Source organism: Nanorana parkeri, unplaced genomic scaffold, assembly GCF_000935625.1.
Source record: "Nanorana parkeri isolate BGI_ZX_2015 unplaced genomic scaffold, ASM93562v1 scaffold7, whole genome shotgun sequence".
Lineage (NCBI taxonomy): Eukaryota > Metazoa > Chordata > Amphibia > Anura > Dicroglossidae > Nanorana > Nanorana parkeri.
In genome coordinates, this window is record NW_017306275.1 from 4,456,677 (window position 1) to 4,475,794 (window position 19,118).

A 19,118-nucleotide genomic window follows, 5' to 3' on the forward strand; every position below is an offset into this window, starting at 1 on the left:
ATAGAGGATTCCTGTTCATTGATAACAGGGGATACAGAAAGGGAGATAGAGGACTCTGTGTCTTCAAAATATTGAAAACATTTCGGCCTGACAATTTTTTTTTTTTTCGGTTTCGTTTCGGTTTTGAATTTCCCATTTCGGTGCACCTCTAGTTAACAATGTAAGATGTATTGAAAAATACTTTTTGGATTAATAAGCCTATAACCATCTTGCTTGTTATTGCAGGATGATGCACAAAAAGGAGGTTTGCAGAGGTAAGTATTTCTTAAATGCTGTTCCAAAATTTAGGAATCATCTTTTAAAAGCGTCTGCATGACCATGTACTACTTGCATGCTCCCAGTTTTTGGCTTTATTTGTGGATCTTCCTTTTTAGCTCACATGCACTTATTATAATCTTGCATGTTTGCTTGTTCCAGGAGTGTAGCCACATTTCTTATTGTCTACACACCCTTTGTTTTATAGGGTCATGTCTGTGTCCTCCATGTCTGAATTTCATCAATTAATGGAAAGCTCTCCTTTCCTGCCGGACAAGAACTTAGATCTTTCTAGTGACAAGGATGAGTTAACACCACCCTTGTCTCCTGATGATCTGAAGTATATTGAAGAATTTAACAAGAATTGGGATTACAATAATGTGGGCCAGGGTGATAAAATGGTATGTGTGGATAGAACTGGAAATGGGAAAATTGAATATGAATCAGCTTCTGAAACATTCCAGTCATCTTCATGGTTTCTTACCACGAGTGTTACTATGACAACAAATACTTTGACCAACCCAGATCACTGCCAGAAGCAGCTGTCTCCAAGCCACGATGTTACAGACAGAATGGGGGTTAGGGTCTTCCACAGCCCACAAGTGGTTCGAAGGTTTGACACATCTGCAAATGATGGCAATGATGAGCAGGAGCACCTAGACCCAGACTTACTCTTTTCCGCGACCAAAGCCAAGGGAAATGTTTCTGAGGCAAAACTTGGTGGTACAGAGGTATTTGGGAGATGGTCATGTGATCTCAATAAGCACCACAAAGACTTCCATGAGAGTAACCTACACCCTATGGATCGTCCTGTTTGCACTACTGTCAGTTTTGCGTCTTCTCTGCACAATATAGAGTTGTCAAGGAACTTGAGTGATGACATGAAAGAAGTAGCCAATTCTGTTAGAAATGCGATTCGATCAAACTCAGTAGAATCTCAATTTAGAGACATTGCTTGTCAGACCAATGGTTTAAAGAGTACAGGAACACAAACAACTCAAACAATTAGTGTTGGTTTGCAAACCGAGGCTTTACGAAGCGTTACCAGCAGTCCACTCAAGTGTCTGACACCAAAGGGAGTTTCTACTCCTGTATCATCACCTTCACGTAGTCTGAGGAACAGGCAGATTTCTCCAGCTATTGAAAAAGTTCAAGCAAAGTTTGAACGAAATTGTTGTTCTCCTAAATATGGTTCTCCAAAACTGCAGAAGAAAACACTTGCTAAAACAGATCAGCCAACAAAATGTGTTACTTCTGGTACTTCCCAGAAAGGCTTCAATGAATCTGCGTGGGCTAGGTCAACAACAACCAGGGAAAGCCCTGTTCATACCACAATTAATGATGGACTTTCAAGTCTTTTTAATATAATTGATCACAGCCCAGTAAATTGTGACCATTTACAAAAAGTGTCAAGACCAAGCAGTAGATCTAGGTCAGCAGAAACCAGACAAGACTTTGTAACTATGCCTGACATGTACATGGATGGCAGGGGGAGATCTCCAAGTCCCATCCGCATAACTGTTGAGCTTCAAAGGGATCAGTATGGTGATGTCAGCTCTAGACAAGATCTCTCTGCCCCACCTGGTTACTCACTGTCAGAGAATGCTGCCAGAATACTTACCAAGAAAATATTAGATGATCAAAGACAAACACCAAATAGTCCAACCAGAGGTTACAGAGACCACACAGCTGCAGAACTTTTAAAAATCGAACAAGGATCTATTGAGGTAAGGATTGTTTCTTTTTTTATACTGCTTGTCCCAGTACACCTCTTGCCGTAAAGCAAAAAAAAGAACATTTAATTTGCTATTGATTGTGATCCATTACTGTATTATTTTTTTGTGTAATTCCCAGCCGCTTGGGTTATACCATGTTGATCAAATTGTGTTTCAAAATTAATTTATATAACTTGATAATTTCCTTAAAGATATGTATCATCTTATGGAAATCCTGGCCAAAGGTTGAAAGATACCATGGACTTTACTGGTCTTCCACAAAAAATAATCTGATTAGAAAATTGGGCCACAGTTGATGAAAATTTCAAATTATTTCCCACAGTATCATTTAGATGCTTCAGAAGACTAGCCTAATTACATTTCAGGTTTCTGGTTACATATGTTACTTGCCTGTGATTTATTTTAAGTGGTAAAGCAGGAAAGCAATCCAGTAAGAGGGGGTAACAGTCTGCTTTTTTGCTGTCGGTTCTTCAAGTTGGGCCACCATTATTCCTTTATTGCTAATTTCCTAAAATACATGTCATGAACAGGTAATCGAAATACATTTGAAAAAAACAATCTTTAAATACCAATATTGGTGTTGAACCAATTACACTATGTGTGCACAATATCCTTCTCTTCAATATAGGTTTTAAATTGATGATTTGTTACACAGCGCATAATGAAAACATTTTGTCTAGACTTGAGATTTAAGTATGCTATTTTATATATTCACCACAAAAATGGAAAGGAGTGGAAATCATACTAACTCTGAATACTGGATTTCATGGCAAGGTTTGCATAACATACTTGAACCACTTCAGTACTGACAAGTTACAACTCCTCCATTACCTGGCCATTTTTCAGTTTTCACTTCTGTGAAAGTTTGACTGAGAATTACACTGTAATAAAATTAATTTTATAGACTTTTTTCAGACAGTAAATCATTTCTTTTATTGTCATCTAATAACCATCTAACTTTTTTTCTTCTTTTACTATATAAAGTATATATATATATATATAGTAAGACCCAAAAAAATGAAAATAAAAACCTGAACAAACGCTATTGAGGGGGTTAAAACATGGAGCTTATTAATGGTGCTTGAGATACAATAAATCTGCATGACATACACAGAGGTCGGAGCTGAAGGGGTCAATGTACAGATGTGCATGATAAGAGCGGTGAGGGGGTTAATGCATACAGAATAGCGGAGACAGAATGCAAATAACATAAGCAGTAAAGGAGGGGTGAGGTGAAGGGGTTAAAATTATTTGAAACTTTTTTTTTGCTGCTGTTGCTGCAGTTTGTTTTCACTAGGAAGTAATAAATAGATGACTCATCCATTTATTACTTCCTCTCCCCTGCCTATGATGTAAGAGGAAAGGGATGGCTTGGCAATGTAAACATTGCCAAGTGATTGCTGTGATAACCAATCACAGTGATTACAGGATACAGAGCCAGTCTGATTGGCTCCGTGTCCAAAGAGTGTCCGGACAAAAGTGGTTAAAAAGTTCCATGTTAAAGGAGAAGACTGTGCCGTTATCCCTTTGCAGCCAAGCGAAAATAAAATATAGTTCTTATGAACATTAAGCATTGGTTTATACAGTCAGAAAGTGAAACCTCAGGCTCCTTTTATTGCCCTTAGCCCTGCTCCTATAGAAAAAAAGCCTGTCGTATACAGAGATCAGCAGCTGATCATCTGCATTCACTGTTTGGGTATTCTGACAGTGGCACATCCCCCACTGCGTGAATACAATAGCCCAGTGGGGAGATTGCCCTGTCTATGCTGTTTAGCATAGATGGAGGAATCAAGCATTTTTTTCATTCCGCCCATGGGACTGAACGTGAAAAGGCACACAGTGCATGGCCAGATTTTGAAAACGTATATACACTTTGTAAAAAATCTAAACAAAATTGAGCTAAAACCATTGTGGTTTTCTTTTGATAATATAATAGAATTTTTAGTGGTGTGCACTAAACCATTTCAGCCAAACTTAAAGTGTGAAGTGTAATTTTCCCTCTATATGTTTATTATGTGTTCTATTCACACACAATACCACAGAATATGCAACATGGCTGATTCCAGGTTTCTCTGACCACCTTCACAGTGATCCTTCCTTAGAAAAAGACTTAGTACTGAAATTTATGGATTGTGTTCCTCCTAATAACTCCATTACTATACAATGGATAAGCCAGTGTTTTAATAGTTCAACCCCTCACAGCCCCTTCTAGCATTACAAAAGAAGGAGATGCAAGTAGAAATTGTAACCCTTAAGAAGCCAAGAAACCCATACCCAAGTAAAAGCAATTTAAACTGCAAGAAGCATTTTTAAAAATCTTTTTTAGCTTATGCTATGGGAATGTATAACAAATATAAAATAGGTGTTATCCCAAATTGGCTGCGAAAGTGAAAATACATTTTAAATCAGTTCTTTGACCTACAATCTGCTAATTAATGATTGGTTGCTAAGGATTGTAGAATACCATACTTTTGTAACTGTTTCAATAAATAATCTTTTTCTTTATTATTCTGGAAGTGAAATTTTGAACTGAGCAGGGTTCAGCTCATTGTAAATGATGAGACATACAAATTAGTAACTGTAAAATCAACCTTTGCCAATTTAGCCAATTCCCTGCCAAACCTAAAATATTCTGTATAGGTATAGTGAAAGAAAAAGAAAGTGAATACAACCACTTATAGCAGAACTCCAGGAAACAGCTAAATACACAGACAGGTTTTACTTGCCAAAGGATTTGTATTTGTATGCATTCATTCCTGAGATTTACACTGGCAGACAGTAGAGCCAGCTTCGGATACCTGATTTTTCTCTACAGAAGTTGAGTAATACAGCTAAATCTTGTCTCTTCCCCAGTCTGTGGTATTGTACAGTAAAGAGAAGCAGAGGCTGATGAGCTCACTTTGCTCTCTCCTGTCCTCTGTTACCACATTTACACTGTAGCACGATTGATTGACTCCTTGTGCTGCTTCCTCATCTTCATCTACACCCCTCCTTGTACACAGGCAGAGAGCACAGGAAGTTATCAGCTCCCAAGATTTCTAGCAAAATCAAAAGGTATTTTTTTCCACTTATTGAACAGATATAGCAAAACACTTTTAATGGTCTATGTAGCCAACCAAAAGGGAGCAAATTAGAGAAGTTCATTGTTAGCGTTCACGTACACTTTAACTGCTTGCTGTCCGCCCATTGCAAATAAACAGACGAATGGCAAGCTCCCTACAGCAGGTGGCTGTAAATATATACAGCTTTTTTTTCTGCTCTTGCGTACCCCCTAGCAAGTGCACGAGCAGAACATACTGACAAGTGTAAACAGCCAGTAACGGCTGTTACGTACAAGGGTTGGGACGGGCTCTATAGCCGCTCAGATCGCTTGTATGTGCCCAGCAATGTGCGGCACCCCTCCCCTCCACCGCCGTTACCAGCTATCCTGGGCTCCGTGGTCCCCCCTGCTTTCTGCACTAAGATCGGAGGGAGATCCGCACTCTCCCACCTACTGATCTTCTCTACGATTTCTGAACGCAGAAGTGGTGTGTATTACAACTCTTCTGCATTCAGCTGTAATTTCTATGGCTGCTATAGCCAGAGAAGAAGCTAGTGAAGCGTACCTCTGCTTCATCAGCTTCTTTGGGGTCCCTAGGTGACAGGGGTCTTAGAGACCCCTAATGTCTCCATAAAGAGGACCTGTAAGTGTGCCTATGCTATCACTTTGGGGGCTTGTCAGCAAAAATATGAAGTGTAAAAAAATTAAAGTCGCAAATAAAAAATGTTTAAAAAAAACAAAAACCCAAAAAATGTTTAAGTCCCCCGCCCCCACGTAATACGCACATACAAACGTAAATACGCGTGGCACATGTTACATATCACTGTGAAAGTCAGGGTGCAAGCAATAATTCTAGGACCATCAATCACTGATGACACTAAACTGATGAGCGCAAAAAAAAAATTAATCATCACCTATGGGCAATTTTGGGTATTGTAGTTTTTGCGTTTTTTGCAGGTGCGCACAATTTTAAGGCTTCACATGTTTGGTGTCTGTTTACACAACCTGATTTTTCGGTAATTTTTCCTTAATATAGTAAAAAATAAAAACCTCAGTGATGATTAAATACCCCCAAAAGAAAGCTCTATCTGTCCCAAACAAAATGGAATACAATTCATTTCAGTACAGCGTTGCATGACGGAATAAATGTCAGTCAAAGTACTGCAGCGCTGAATACGGAAAAATGGCCTGGGCAGGAAGGGTGTTTTAACTCCCCGGTCTTCAAGTGGTTAAAGTAATTCAAAGAGAAATTATATTTCTAAATATTGGCACGCACCATGTACATGTACTCATAAACCTTCTGACATCATAAGGGGTTACTTTTTATACATATGCTGTGCAAGAGGCTTATTCCAAGTCAAATAGATTCCTTACACTAGTTTTTTTTTTAAATACACGTTGTGATTTTTTAAATAAACAAAATACCTGAATAAATTGGTGTTTTTTATCTGCCTTAAGGTTCGCTTATAAAACCTTTACTTTATTTAATCTAATTTTCACACTATAAACAACAAAATAATAAATACAATGATTAAGCAACTATCCTAAGCACCAAACATTTTTCTCATACTACATTAACACGTGCAGCATCTGAAGTAATTATCTCTTGTAAATAAGGTCATAGAAAACGGTTTTCTACTTGCACTTAATTTCTTCTACGTTTGTTAAAGGAGAACTATGAGGGGAGAGCTTTTCACTCACCTCATACTGTAGTTCTAGCGGACCTGTGACAATGAGACTGTCACAGGTCGGCTCAGTAGATCGGGAAGTGAGTGAACACATAACGGCGTTCACTCACGCCGGTATGTGTTCGCTCCGATCCGCCAGCGCTGACTGGCGTATCGGATGGGGAGGGGGCGGGTACAGCTGGCTCTGCCTCTAGATAGGCAGAGCCAGCTGTCACTCACACAGCTGGGCGGATCCCGGGCATAATTGTCGGGATCCGCTTCAGCTGCGGCGTCTCAGTATACCGCGAGCAGTAGCTCGCAGTATACTGAGCTTAGGGTGACGGGAGGACGCTAGTTTGTGTCCTCCCATTACCCTAAGGAGAACTATGGGGAAAAGCCCTAACCCCATAGTTCTCCTTTTAATGTCTCTGTTAAGTGATGACCTCTAGATTTGTTTTACATTGTATGCACTTCTCTTTGTAAAGAACTACAGTTAAAAATCTAGTGATTGATTATAAAAAAAAATAGCATGCATTGTTCAAATAGAAAAGGACGCATTTCCCTTGTCAAATGAATTATCTTGGCTCAGTTGAATGTTTTTAGTGAAAATGTCATAAATATAAAAAGTATAATAAATGCAGCCGCAAACAATACCACCTTCAGTAAATACTGACACAGTATAGCATAGCAGAGCTGTTGATAGGCTGGCTTAAACCAGAACTCCAGGCACACATGTTATTAGCCCTTGCAGTGGGGCTACCCCCACACTGCAAGGGTTACCTGCTCATTTGTGTCTAAGTTCAAAAAAAAGTTATACTCACCCGATCCACAGTGTTGGAAGCATTCCCTCCAGTCTGTCTCCTCCTCTGCTACAGTGATAGTGTGTTCCTCGGTGTCCTCACATCCTTTACACTGTGTATAGAACATGATGTCTCAAGGACCTTAGACCATTGCAGCGGGGGGGGGGGGGGGGGGGGAGGCCCCCGCCCAAAGATCAACACATAGGAACCAGATCGTCTCCATCTGGTAGCTCAATTTTTTAACCTAGACACAAACGAGCAGTTAACGCTTGCAGTACGGGGGTAGCTCCACAGCACGGGTTAATAAAATGTGTTCCCGAAGTTCTCCTTTAAATATGAAAGCTAAACTCAAGGCAAGCGGATGAATGAATGAAATTCATAGCAAAATGTTTACCTGCCACAAAATGTGCTATACCGTGCTACCAGTTTTAAGTTTCAAACGACCTGCTGGACTGCACAGCCAAATCTTTGAGCTATACTGCAGCGGCAGCACAGCATGGTCAAGAACATTTGTGTACTGCAGCAGAGCATGAGTGGCTCCTCTTGCTGGTCTTCTTTCTTCCAGTCTGAGCTCAGCTATTTGGAGGATTACAGAAGGCTGATGTAAAGGTACTGATAGGTAGGATAGCAAGTAGAATGGTAAGGGTCACTTTAACGCATATACAAAGGCAAAATTAAAAAAATATATATATTTTGTACATCTCTGTCATACACGCACATTTCCACATGTTATCCCTTTACTCCCTTTGACACTCTGCAAGTAGAGAAAAATAACTGTTGATGTGTCAGAAATATAGCATGCTCCTACCTTCCTCTTTGACATGACAACACAGCTCGGAATTCCTAAGCTTGTGGTGTCAGCCCTGCCTACTTCATTTCTGATGGATTAGAAAGAACACTGACCTCTTCTCATCTTCATAACTCCTCCTTGTACACAGAGAGCACAGGAAGTTATGGACTCACAAGCAAGCTTTTAACAAAATCAACTGGTTTTTTTTTTTGCACTTATTGAACAAATAACAAAACACTTTTAATGGTATATTTAGCAGACCAAAAGGGAATGGTTCTTTTTTAGCATTTACATACAAAGAGAAATTACTTTTACAAATGTTTGCATGCACAATGTACATGTCCTCCAAACCCTTCTCACACCAGTAAGGGGTTACTTCTTAAGCATATAAATAAATAATGGGTACTAATATTCATTAGGATGCTGGTCAAGAACTGCTATGTGCAGTAACCATAGCATTTTGGCTTAATGTATCGTGGTAATGAAAAATGTTTTCTCCCTGGTTGTTGAGGATTACTCTGCTTTTCATATTTCTTAGTTTAGATGTTTGCACAGTCTATAAGAAATTATCAGGCCAGCAGTGTGTCAGTAATAGGTGCTGTTATGAAGAATAAGCTGTGAACATAAAATCTATGGCTAACTTATCACAGGTCATATTACTCACTTACCGTATGCTTCACCTCTCTTTAACCTTTCATACTATGTATTAACCTTTTAATCTGTACTTCTTTCACGATATCTGTTGCAGACATACATTCTAGAAATTTGGAAATATGCATCTGCTGGAAACTACTACAGTACTGACTATTTTCTTTCATTTCTTTTTCAATCTATTTGCTTTCTTTCTGTCTGTTCTGTCTAGAACCAAACTGTCTTACTAACTGCCCCCTGGGGACTCTAACTATGCCTGCTACACAGCTGTAAGTTTTTGTTTATGACTTGTTTGCACTTTTTGTCTTGTTGGAGAACTTTTAAACACTGTTTTGATACATAGCCAAGCTTAAATGGATGTGGCCGTAGATATACAGCTCTCTAACACAAAATGATCCCTGTCTCAGTTTGGCGTCCGTGCTGCACACAGCCATTACTTTATAAGTCATTACTTTAAATATAGATACAAACTGACCAGCTGTTATTTTAAGCATAGCTTACAAGGAAGAACCTTTAAGTTAAATACTAGCATCCACGGCTATTATGGGGATAGATTCAAGATGAATCTACATTGTATCTGCTAGTTAGCAAAGTTATACCCATTGAATTAAAAAGCTTTTACATTGCATGGTTAACCTTTGCACTATGCAAGACTAATATGTTTACCATCTATTCAAAATATATTCAGAAAGGGTTTATAAGGCTAAATAAAATTCCATTCAGTTTTGCTTTGACCGAGTAGTAAAATATCGAGGTAACTCCTACCGGAAGCTCCTTTCAATGAAAGAGTGGAAACCAGGTTAACATATGTCTCTGGATTAAAGACTGGCCTTTTCAGATATCTTAGTGTTCATGGAACATCATTATATCTAATTGGTCTTAGCTGCTTGGGGCTGAAAGTAAAAGGAAAAACGGAAATAGTATGGGATAAGGAGACCAAAAATCCAATGCTGTGTCATATGTGAAGCTGGTTATGGTATACTAAGATATAATATTCTGAGATCTAAGGTTTAATAATGTTATATATTACTATATTTACGGTGTCCATTTTAGGATATATCTTAACATGCTCGTCATTCCACTCCGAACCTCGCCCCCTTTCTTTTGAAACTCCTTCAGTCGTCCTCCAGATCTGTTTCTCTCGTCCTGATCCTACCTCAGTTTCATATGTCCTCTTCACATTTATCCATCATCATACATCACTGAACCTCTTGTTTGTTAGCTGTCCCATTCCAGTAGTCTGTCACACATCTTTCTTTTATGTCCTCCAAGCATTGTTCATTTGTTAGGCACTCTCCTCAGTTGTCTACTTTATAAAGGTAATTTGTCTACCTCTTTAGGCCTACTAAGTTTGTTTATAACTCCTACTCAATTGTGCTCTCGATTCTTACCCATCCTTGGCCTTCCCACTCTACCACCCCATCTTCTCAGTCCTGCTTCTCCTATATGAAGAAGACAGCTGAGCAGAATGCCAGAAAAATGGCTGAGGATGTACAGTAAATGATGAATGGCATAGTCTGGAGGACTACTCAAGAGGAGAACTGACAAGCAATCAAGGTTTAGAGAAGGAGTGAAGGGGGACATTGGAGTGACAGCTAACCAAGCTTTGAAGGTGGTATTAAAGAGATCTGGAGAATGAGTCATGGGGTTTTGGAAAAGAGAATGCAAGGTGTGGAGGAGGAATGAAGAGCATGTTGAGGTATGTTCTAAAATTAATAGCGTAACAAAGATAGTTTATGAGCTGTTTTGTTGGTGTCAATAGTATCACTGTTGTTCATTAAGCAGTGAGGCTCCAATCACACATAGCGGTAGCGGTTTAAGCACAGAAAACCGCACGTTTATGAAAACGTGCAAACTTTAACATACGTGCATTTACGGCTATTACTATAGCTGAAACGCGTGAAATCCACCCAGAAAATTGCGCTAGGGCTTTTTTTGCGGAACACGAGTTTTCATATCGCGTGGACGCTGCCCTAGTGTGAACATCTCTCATTGAAAAGCATTTTTTTTTAATGTTTAGTGCATTTCCACGCGTACCAATAAACTGCTAATGTGTGAATGGAGCCTTAGACAGTACCTGTCCTTTCTGTTATCCCTAACTGTCATTGAAAACACATGTGCCAACATTTACTTGCAGTGAATGTTTGGAGTAAGTACCTTTCACTGCTTTATAAATATACTCCACAGTGTTGAGGTTTCTTGTAACTGCTGCTACTACTCTGGGTTTCTAAAGCTTCCCAGTGCACAAAACCGATGCAAGAATGCTTCTTAAACTACCTTCTTATAGACAGGTACATTCACAGCTCAGGCACTACCCAGACCTGGCTGTCATATGCATTTACTACATACTAATTTCTTTAGTTTTGCTGATTTTTTTAAGGTTTTTGTGCATGCTTATACATTGTCTTAAGCTTACCTTAAAAGGGAGTTTGTAACCTTGTATATATTGGCTGGTGCTGCGTTTTGAAATACCAGGTCTATTATACTGTGAACTAATATGTATATTATACAAACCTTACCCACCGATGTTGGGGATTATGCCATCACCATCGTTCAGTATGTTAATGACCGGGGATGGGATAATCCCGTCATTCGGTACAATGAGAGCTCCCGTCATTGAGTTACTGCTGTTGATGGGACCCTCGGGGTCTGAGGCAGACCCTCAACAGCAGATTAGGTGGTAGCAGTCCTGTGATCACAGCAAAAGCTGATCACTGTGATCGCAGAGCCGTGACAGTCACAGTGCCGGCAGCAGCTCCCTGTGTTTTGTTAACTGCTAGCCGGCTGTGTGTTACATACTGATACAAATTATCTCTGAGGAGAATACTGTATTCTCTTCAGACATACTAAGTATTAAAGCCCTTGTAAATTAAAGAAATAACCCCTTAGTTCCAACTAGTTAAAAAACATATAATTGAAAAATAACGTTTTAAAAAAAGTTCTTAAGTGTAAAAAAAAGGGAAAAAGTTTTTTAAATAGTTTTTTAAAATATGTTTAATAAAAAGATTATAATATAGTGCCAAGAAGGCTATTAAAATAAGGGACAAAACATAACACATTCTAAAATTGTTCCAAACTAAAATTGAATTTCACTTTCAAAATAAACTGAAATGCCAGGCATGTGGTATATCCTATAAATCAGGACAAATAAAATAATTTATTATGAATTACTTTCCGTTAGCTACACTAATTATATACACAATATTTTTTTGCATTTTCTTTTTTTGTATTCTTCATTTAAAAAAATAAGAATTTATATATGTCACATCAAATTAAAGCCCATTTTGTCCATTAAAAAACGGTATATAATATGTGTAAGTGCAATGAATAAGGAAGATGGAAATTATGGTTAAACAAACACATAGCAAAAATAGCAAAATTGCTTCGATCCCCAGAAGGGAAAACATTTTCTGAAGCTGTGTCACTAAGGGGTTAAAGGAGAACTCTGGTCTAATGGGAAGCAGAATATTGTCTAAAACAAGGTGCTGTTTGAATAACTAAATGTAGAGTAACGAACAATGTTACCTGCTTCCCTTGCGCAAGGAAAGCAGCTAGCATGCAGACCTTAGAAATATTGTCTGTGTGCTATGCACTAATCTTTTAAAATAAAGCTTTTTAGTAAGAAATACAGAAGTCGCCATTGCTGACTTGTTTTTAAAAATGCATGGTTACAGGGCTGCCATCCTTACCCTACTATAGTACTATGCTACTCAGTGTGCTACTGACCTGAAACAAGCATGTGTATATCAGGTGTTGGGACAACTTATACCGTATGCACATGCTTGTTTCAGGCTGATGACTCATTAATTGGTTAACACAGGGGTAGTGACATCTCTTATTTCTATATGGAACATACTTTTTAAAGGTGATCTACGGGCACAAACATCACATGAGATATTCGGAACAAGTATTGTTGAATAAATAAAAAAGGCTTTCTTGTTATGCTCCAAAATAATGTCTTACTTTTAAAAATACTTTATATCCCTGCCTCTCCTAAGTAGCAGCTTCTACTGGTTTTCTTAGCATCAAGATTGTCTCAGTTAGTCATAAGTTATAGCTGTGCTCCAGGCTATAGGAGAAGCTGGCAAAGTAGAGAAGTGGGCAGGTATGTGGGCAGGATATCAGGGAGGAGGGGTGGAGCTGTGAGGGAGTAGTGAAAAAAATAGTATACTAGTTCCTAAGCATAGTGCTACTACATGTGTGACTACAAGGGGGGATAGTAGGAAGGCAGAATTAAATGTGGACACAGGCATAAAGGAACTTTATGTGAATGTGGTTCTCATCATTTATTCAGAGGTGTTTATATAAACTAAATGGAAATAGAAGTTTAAAGACACAGGGTGAGAGATGGTAAAATGGCATGCTGAAGCAAATATGACATTTTCATTTCATGACTTTAGTGATGCTCGTTCCTGATACTAAGATACTGTATAAGTAATGCATTTTAGAATGTATTATTTTATAATGTATTTCTAGATGCATCTATGTAAGTTTCATGTTCTAGAATGCACAGAAGGGAGCACATTGTTTTTAATCTAAATATCGCATTATATGTTAAATCCCCCAATAATTAAGCTTACAACTTAATTTAGCTAAGCCAGATCCCCAGTATCAGGAACTGAAGGTCCTATTTCCCTAGCGTTTAAACAAAGGTTTACTTTCCTATATCCACAGAATTGATATTATTTCATCAGTGATTCTGTAAGACAACTGGAGAGCAAGCAGTGTTAGTGGTCCCAGAGGACAGATTTGGGATTATTTGTATTCTTCTATCTTGTATTTATGGCACAGCAAGTATTTCTTCCCAGCGGTATTGTTATACTGAGCATTAATGACAAATGAAAGACATGTCACATGTGTATTGTACAAGCATGAAGTCAGGTTCTGGATAACCATTCAACCAAGTATTTTTCATGTAGCATTGTCTTATAGTCCCTCGTGTCTGTTGCTAATCATCACTAAACATGTCATTTTCAGTAACTGCTTTTAAATCACATCTTTCAGCCAAACAACTCTTCTGTCTGTTTCAGGCCTCTGTCCTCTAACTGTCTTTGCATCCTCCAAAACTAACATCGTAATAATGTTTGTCTTCTCCTTCTACTTTTTGTAAAATGTTATGTCTGTTCATTGTGGTCTCCTTAATGTCTGTTACTACTTGTAACTGTGCTGTGTTTGTGTGTCACCAACTGAGTTATATATCAAGCTCTACGCAAGATGATCATTTCAATTATCAGAGTCAAAAACTATTATTTCATTAGCCTTTAGCATTGTGTCTTATGACATGTTTTTAAAAGACCAGTACACCCAACAGTCATATTTCACTTACAGCTGAAGTCACCTGCTTCAGCAATGACACTTCTGGCTTTATTCCCAGCACTTGGAGGTCTCACAGTTCCTGCTACAACAGGCGCATTCCCAGGGTAGGGGTTGCTTGTAATGGATGTGGTAGGTGTTAAGATCTGAGAACTCACCAATGAATTCCCTGTGAAACATAAGAAGCTGCTAAGTAATTGAATTCCTCAGAGGCAACCATATATTGAAATATCAGTTTTGGGTGAACTGGCTCTTTAATGTACAGTAACTTTATAATAGGAAATTAATATGGGGAACTGAACTGTGGAAGCTGTGCCCAGAAAATCAAGCAGAGGGCAAATGACTAGTCACCAACATTGCCTGTAAACTACCTGCAGCTGAACTTTCCCCTATTGCTTTCCTTAATCTGCACTGTCTCTGTGTTGAGACTGCCATCTTGGTAGAGGCAGGGTTTTGCTTTCACATGTCAGCGGCTCCAGCAAAGAAAACAGTGAGCAGCACAATAGAGACGTCGCAAAATCTCCCTCCATACCTGAGTTCAAGTCCACTTTTAAGATGACTTATTACTAGCTTGATATATAATTCTCATTGTGAGTCATAATGAAATAATACTAACTGCACATGATTGCTTTGTGTTTGGTGTCCTCACCTTCAAAATCAGCTTCATTCTTGATTCATTAATGCAATGTGCTGGTATATGTTACCACATGGCCTTTGTCAAGCCAGAATTAACAGCAAGGTTACTAATAAAAATAATTCCATAAAAAATAAAAATGCATTAGGCTGGATTATTGCATATACAAAACATGGCCTTAGGTTATTACATTTTGCAATCCATAGATCACATTAGAAACTGGATTGTTTGCTCTCTTTTTGTGTCCTCCATACATGCTAGCCTTTGAATTATAGTCAATAATTGCAAAATGTTAGAGGTGTTACTAGACAGCTTTGCCATTGTTCCTCTCTGCCCCATCCACAGCTAGGCTCTCAGATATTCCAGGCCAACCTGACCCCCTACAGTAATCTCTTGGAAAGGATTTTCCTAACTCTTAGGTGAGAAAGGTAGAGAGATGATCAGGAGCACAGCATTTTGTACCTACAGGAGGGGGTCAGCTTGAAGGCTCTGCTCTTAGCATTTATATCTCCTACCAATGGTAAGTTTGCAAAGTGAATTCACAGATTAGTAACAATTCACCTAATCTCAGCACTTGCAAAATCAAAGTTTGCTGGCTTCTGAGTTTTTATTGAATATAGATGTTTGTGTAAATCATATCCTATACACATCTAGGTCATATGTTCAGTCTTAAGGTCCTGTCCTATGCTATTGCATTGTTTCGGCATTGATCACATATGAGTAAAACTTGTGAAAGAGGAGCTGAGACAATGCCCTACGTACACAATGCATTTTAATCCCTTTTAAGCGTGACTTTAATCTCCTCTTGACTGTATCCTATTTTGCAGTACATTAATTTTAGTGATCTGCAAATGAGGTAGCTGTCACCAGAGGATAATATGCACCCAAGTCATTTAAAACCTCATGTTTACTTTAGTTCCAAGCCTAAAAGAGTTTGGTGGTAGGAGACAGTGCCAGTAAATCTTTGGATGGAGGAATAACCTTTAGTGCAATTGCATAATGTAACTATTGATCATTCCACAAATGTAATGTATCCCCTTGAATGTAAATAATTAAAAATAATGCTACACAGGCAGAAGGCAAAAATGTAATACGTTAAGTTATTGCAGATACTTTAATAGTTCTGCTTACATGTGTCTATTTCCTCTCTACATTGTATTCAGAATTTATCTAATTCAGCATTTATTGGCTGACTTGTATTTACTTCAAGATCTCTAGTGCTGAAGGTAAATATGTAATTTTTGCAGATATAAAATTAAAGCAAATCTGTGCTTGGTTCATGCAGGACAAAGCAACACGTGTGCTTTGATCTCCACCTCTCCAGCATCAAATAATTACCTGCAGTACCCCAATGCTTCGTTCAGCCACAAGAGTAAAGAAAATACCTGGTACTTCAGGGTAAATAGCAGCATATGACACGTTCCATGGGACAGCACCGGGCCAATCAAAAAGCACCAGCACTGTCACATAGCAAGTCCATACCCTATGTATGACCTAAGTGACTTGTAGCTTATACAGGGTTGTTTCTCCCTCTTCCAACCACCAAACAGAGCGGCGGGGGAACTGATCATGGTGAGCATGTGATGCTGGGGAGGGGGGGGATTAGACTGAGCTTTTTGCCCTGCATGGGGAAAGCACATATTCACTTTAAGGGCTTTCTGTTGATAGTATCAGTTTGACATAAATTTGATACGCTCTAAGATAATTTAGAATTCATTGACAGGTGCATTTGACCTGCAAATGACCCTCTTCTGACCTGCTTTAAGTGAGTTTTACATTCCTATAGATTTATGGGTGTTCAGAACCCATTTGAAGCGAACAAAAGTCCATTAACACAGGCCTGAAGGAAACCTTTGCTAAGTAGGTCACCAACAGAAGCCAATGTATTAGCATAGGCTTACCTTAATAGTAAATGATATCTTATTTCTGAATATGTAATTTTCCATTGGTTATTTTTATAGCTGGCTTAAAGGTTACATGGAAATGATATACCTGAAATATATTCTTTATTAGGTTAAATTAACTCAGTCTTTCCTCTCTTCTGTTATGAAGGAACTGCCTTGTTCCGCGTTAGCTCCGTCCTTGGAATCCAGTTTCTCCAGACCAGAGAGACCAGCGAACCGACGCCTGCCTTCCAGATGGGCCTCACATTCCCCGACTGCCTCCCGGGCTTCTTCTAGTGGTAATCTTTATGAGGAGCAGGGAAACAAGGACACACAAACAGAAGGAAGGAATGTCTGATGCCACCTTGCATGACTTACCAGTCATATAATCCAATGTGTGTAATTCCATTTTCACACAGTCCAGTCTCTGCCAGTAGACATCAGGAGTCCTTTACCATCTAAGGAATGATATGTGCAATTGCTGAACATTCAATCTTTAACATTGCTTGTTGTGTTTCTGCAATGTAGGAGACGACCATATTTCTTTCCATCTTTCTTACTTTCTCTAGAAAGAAAAACAATACATGCCACAACAAAACTGCAAAGTAAGAAAAGGAATAATCTCTCAGTGCTGACTGCCTTTTTCATTTCTTTGCACTTTTTCTTTTTGGTTTTAGCTTTTGATCTTAATTTTTTTTATTTTTGTATTCCTTGTATGTTGTTTCAGTCTTTTGGTATTATTTTTACAGTGTTAGGATATGCATAGGATAATGAAAGCGCTTCATGTTATCTGAAGCTATATTGAAAGATGCAAAGCCATTCAGTTTGCTGATCTAGAAATGTTATGTTCTGAAAATAATGGCAAAAAATGTCTTATCGAGATGACTGTATGCAAACAAATATGTTTCACCTGATTAGATGATACAGGCACTTTAGTGCATGTACATTACTCCTGTACTGTAAGCAACCATCCTACATAAGAATGAATCAGAGTTTTACTGTAATATTGTTGTGAATTTCTGTACTGTAATTTTAATGTTAGTTATTTTCTTGCACTGATGACACAAGAAATTAATTTTTAAATTACTGTCCACCAGCTGTGTACGTACGAATCTCTGTGAAGTTCCATGGAAAAGCCAAGGCATAATGATATGTAATGGATATTGTTCAGAGGTATGTACCAGGCTGTGCTGATATAAGAATAAAATATTTAACATTATTATTCTTGGAGGGAGGTTTTTTAATCAATTTATTAGTTAAGCACCCTGCTATGTAACCACAACATTCCCTCACATTCATTTCTAGGAGCTGGACAACCCACTTGAACAGCAGGGACTCCTGGTTCAATTTTGGGTCAGTACACTGCAGTACAATGGGAGTAATATCTGTTTCTGGGCAATGAGGGAGGTGCTTTTCCCGGACCAAAGTTACACTTTGACATTCACACTGACTTAAAGCCTAGGCAAGATATCAGATGGTTTCTAGCTACCATTATGGGTGTTTCATTAAATACTGATTTTAATCAAAAAGACCCTTTCAATAGACTTACAGTGAAATAAGATTAACAAGACATGATCACTATGTAGCACTATTGAGCAGAGACTCCATGTGCCATAATATGGCTGCCCTCATCTGTCTGTGAATGTACAAATTCACAGACAGATTTAAAAACAAGGTTTTTGAAGCATTAACACACACTGATAAAAAATTTTATCCAATCACTTTCAGAAGAGTCTATAGCTAGAAAAATGCAGGCGCTACCTCTGTTGACTTATTGCTGAAGGTGCAAGTTCCAAAACTGTGTATTTGGGTAATCACAAACTTGTGACCTGCTTGTGCATATAAGGAGTCAGGATGCCTGATATACAGGCTTGTTCAGGATCAGTGACCACTAAGTAGTGATAGTTGCATTAGGATGACAGCCCTGGAACATCCACACCTGCATATCATTTTAAATAATCTGCATTCAGTGATTTATCACATAGATCATAACAATTCATATCACCAGCAGCTTGAGTCTCCACACACAATTTGTCGTTTTGTTCAATCCCTAGTAAGCAAAGAAAAAAAGGTTAAAAGCCTAATAACAGTGATGATATTATTAAAGTAGTGTTAAACTCTCAATGTTTTTAATAATGAATTTAGATCAAATATACATTGCCTAGAAAAGTATTTCTTTATTTTTTTGCCCAAGTACTTACAGTCATCATGTTTCCAAACAAATGACTCCAACTGTCTCAACTCAGCTTCCCTGAACTTCCTGTCTAGTACAAGATCAATGGACAGAGTAGTCTCCAGCAATTGTCCATCTACTAGCTTGGTGAGCGGAGAGAGGGGGACAGGGAGCAA

At 38.5% G+C, this 19,118-nt stretch overlaps 1 protein-coding gene across 5 annotated transcripts in view; it reads left to right on the top strand.

Annotated features, from left to right (window-relative positions):
- Nucleotides 1–17,290, top strand: part of MTCL1 (microtubule crosslinking factor 1) — a 130,816-nt gene extending 113,526 nt beyond the window's left edge. For 3 of the 5 annotated variants that reach the window (XM_018553542.1, XM_018553557.1, XM_018553573.1), the window contains 3 exons: nucleotides 226–254; nucleotides 464–1,982; nucleotides 16,939–17,290. In XM_018553542.1, the coding sequence (XP_018409044.1) occupies nucleotides 226–254; nucleotides 464–1,982; nucleotides 16,939–17,127 (1,737 nt within the window). In that variant the 3' untranslated portion in view covers nucleotides 17,128–17,290. Of the gene's footprint in view, nucleotides 1–225; nucleotides 255–463; nucleotides 1,983–9,150; nucleotides 9,209–16,938 lie in introns of all 5 variants that reach the window. The other 2 variants (XM_018553550.1, XM_018553566.1) reach the window with 2 other exon arrangements.
- Nucleotides 17,291–19,118: the final 1,828 nt, after the last annotated feature.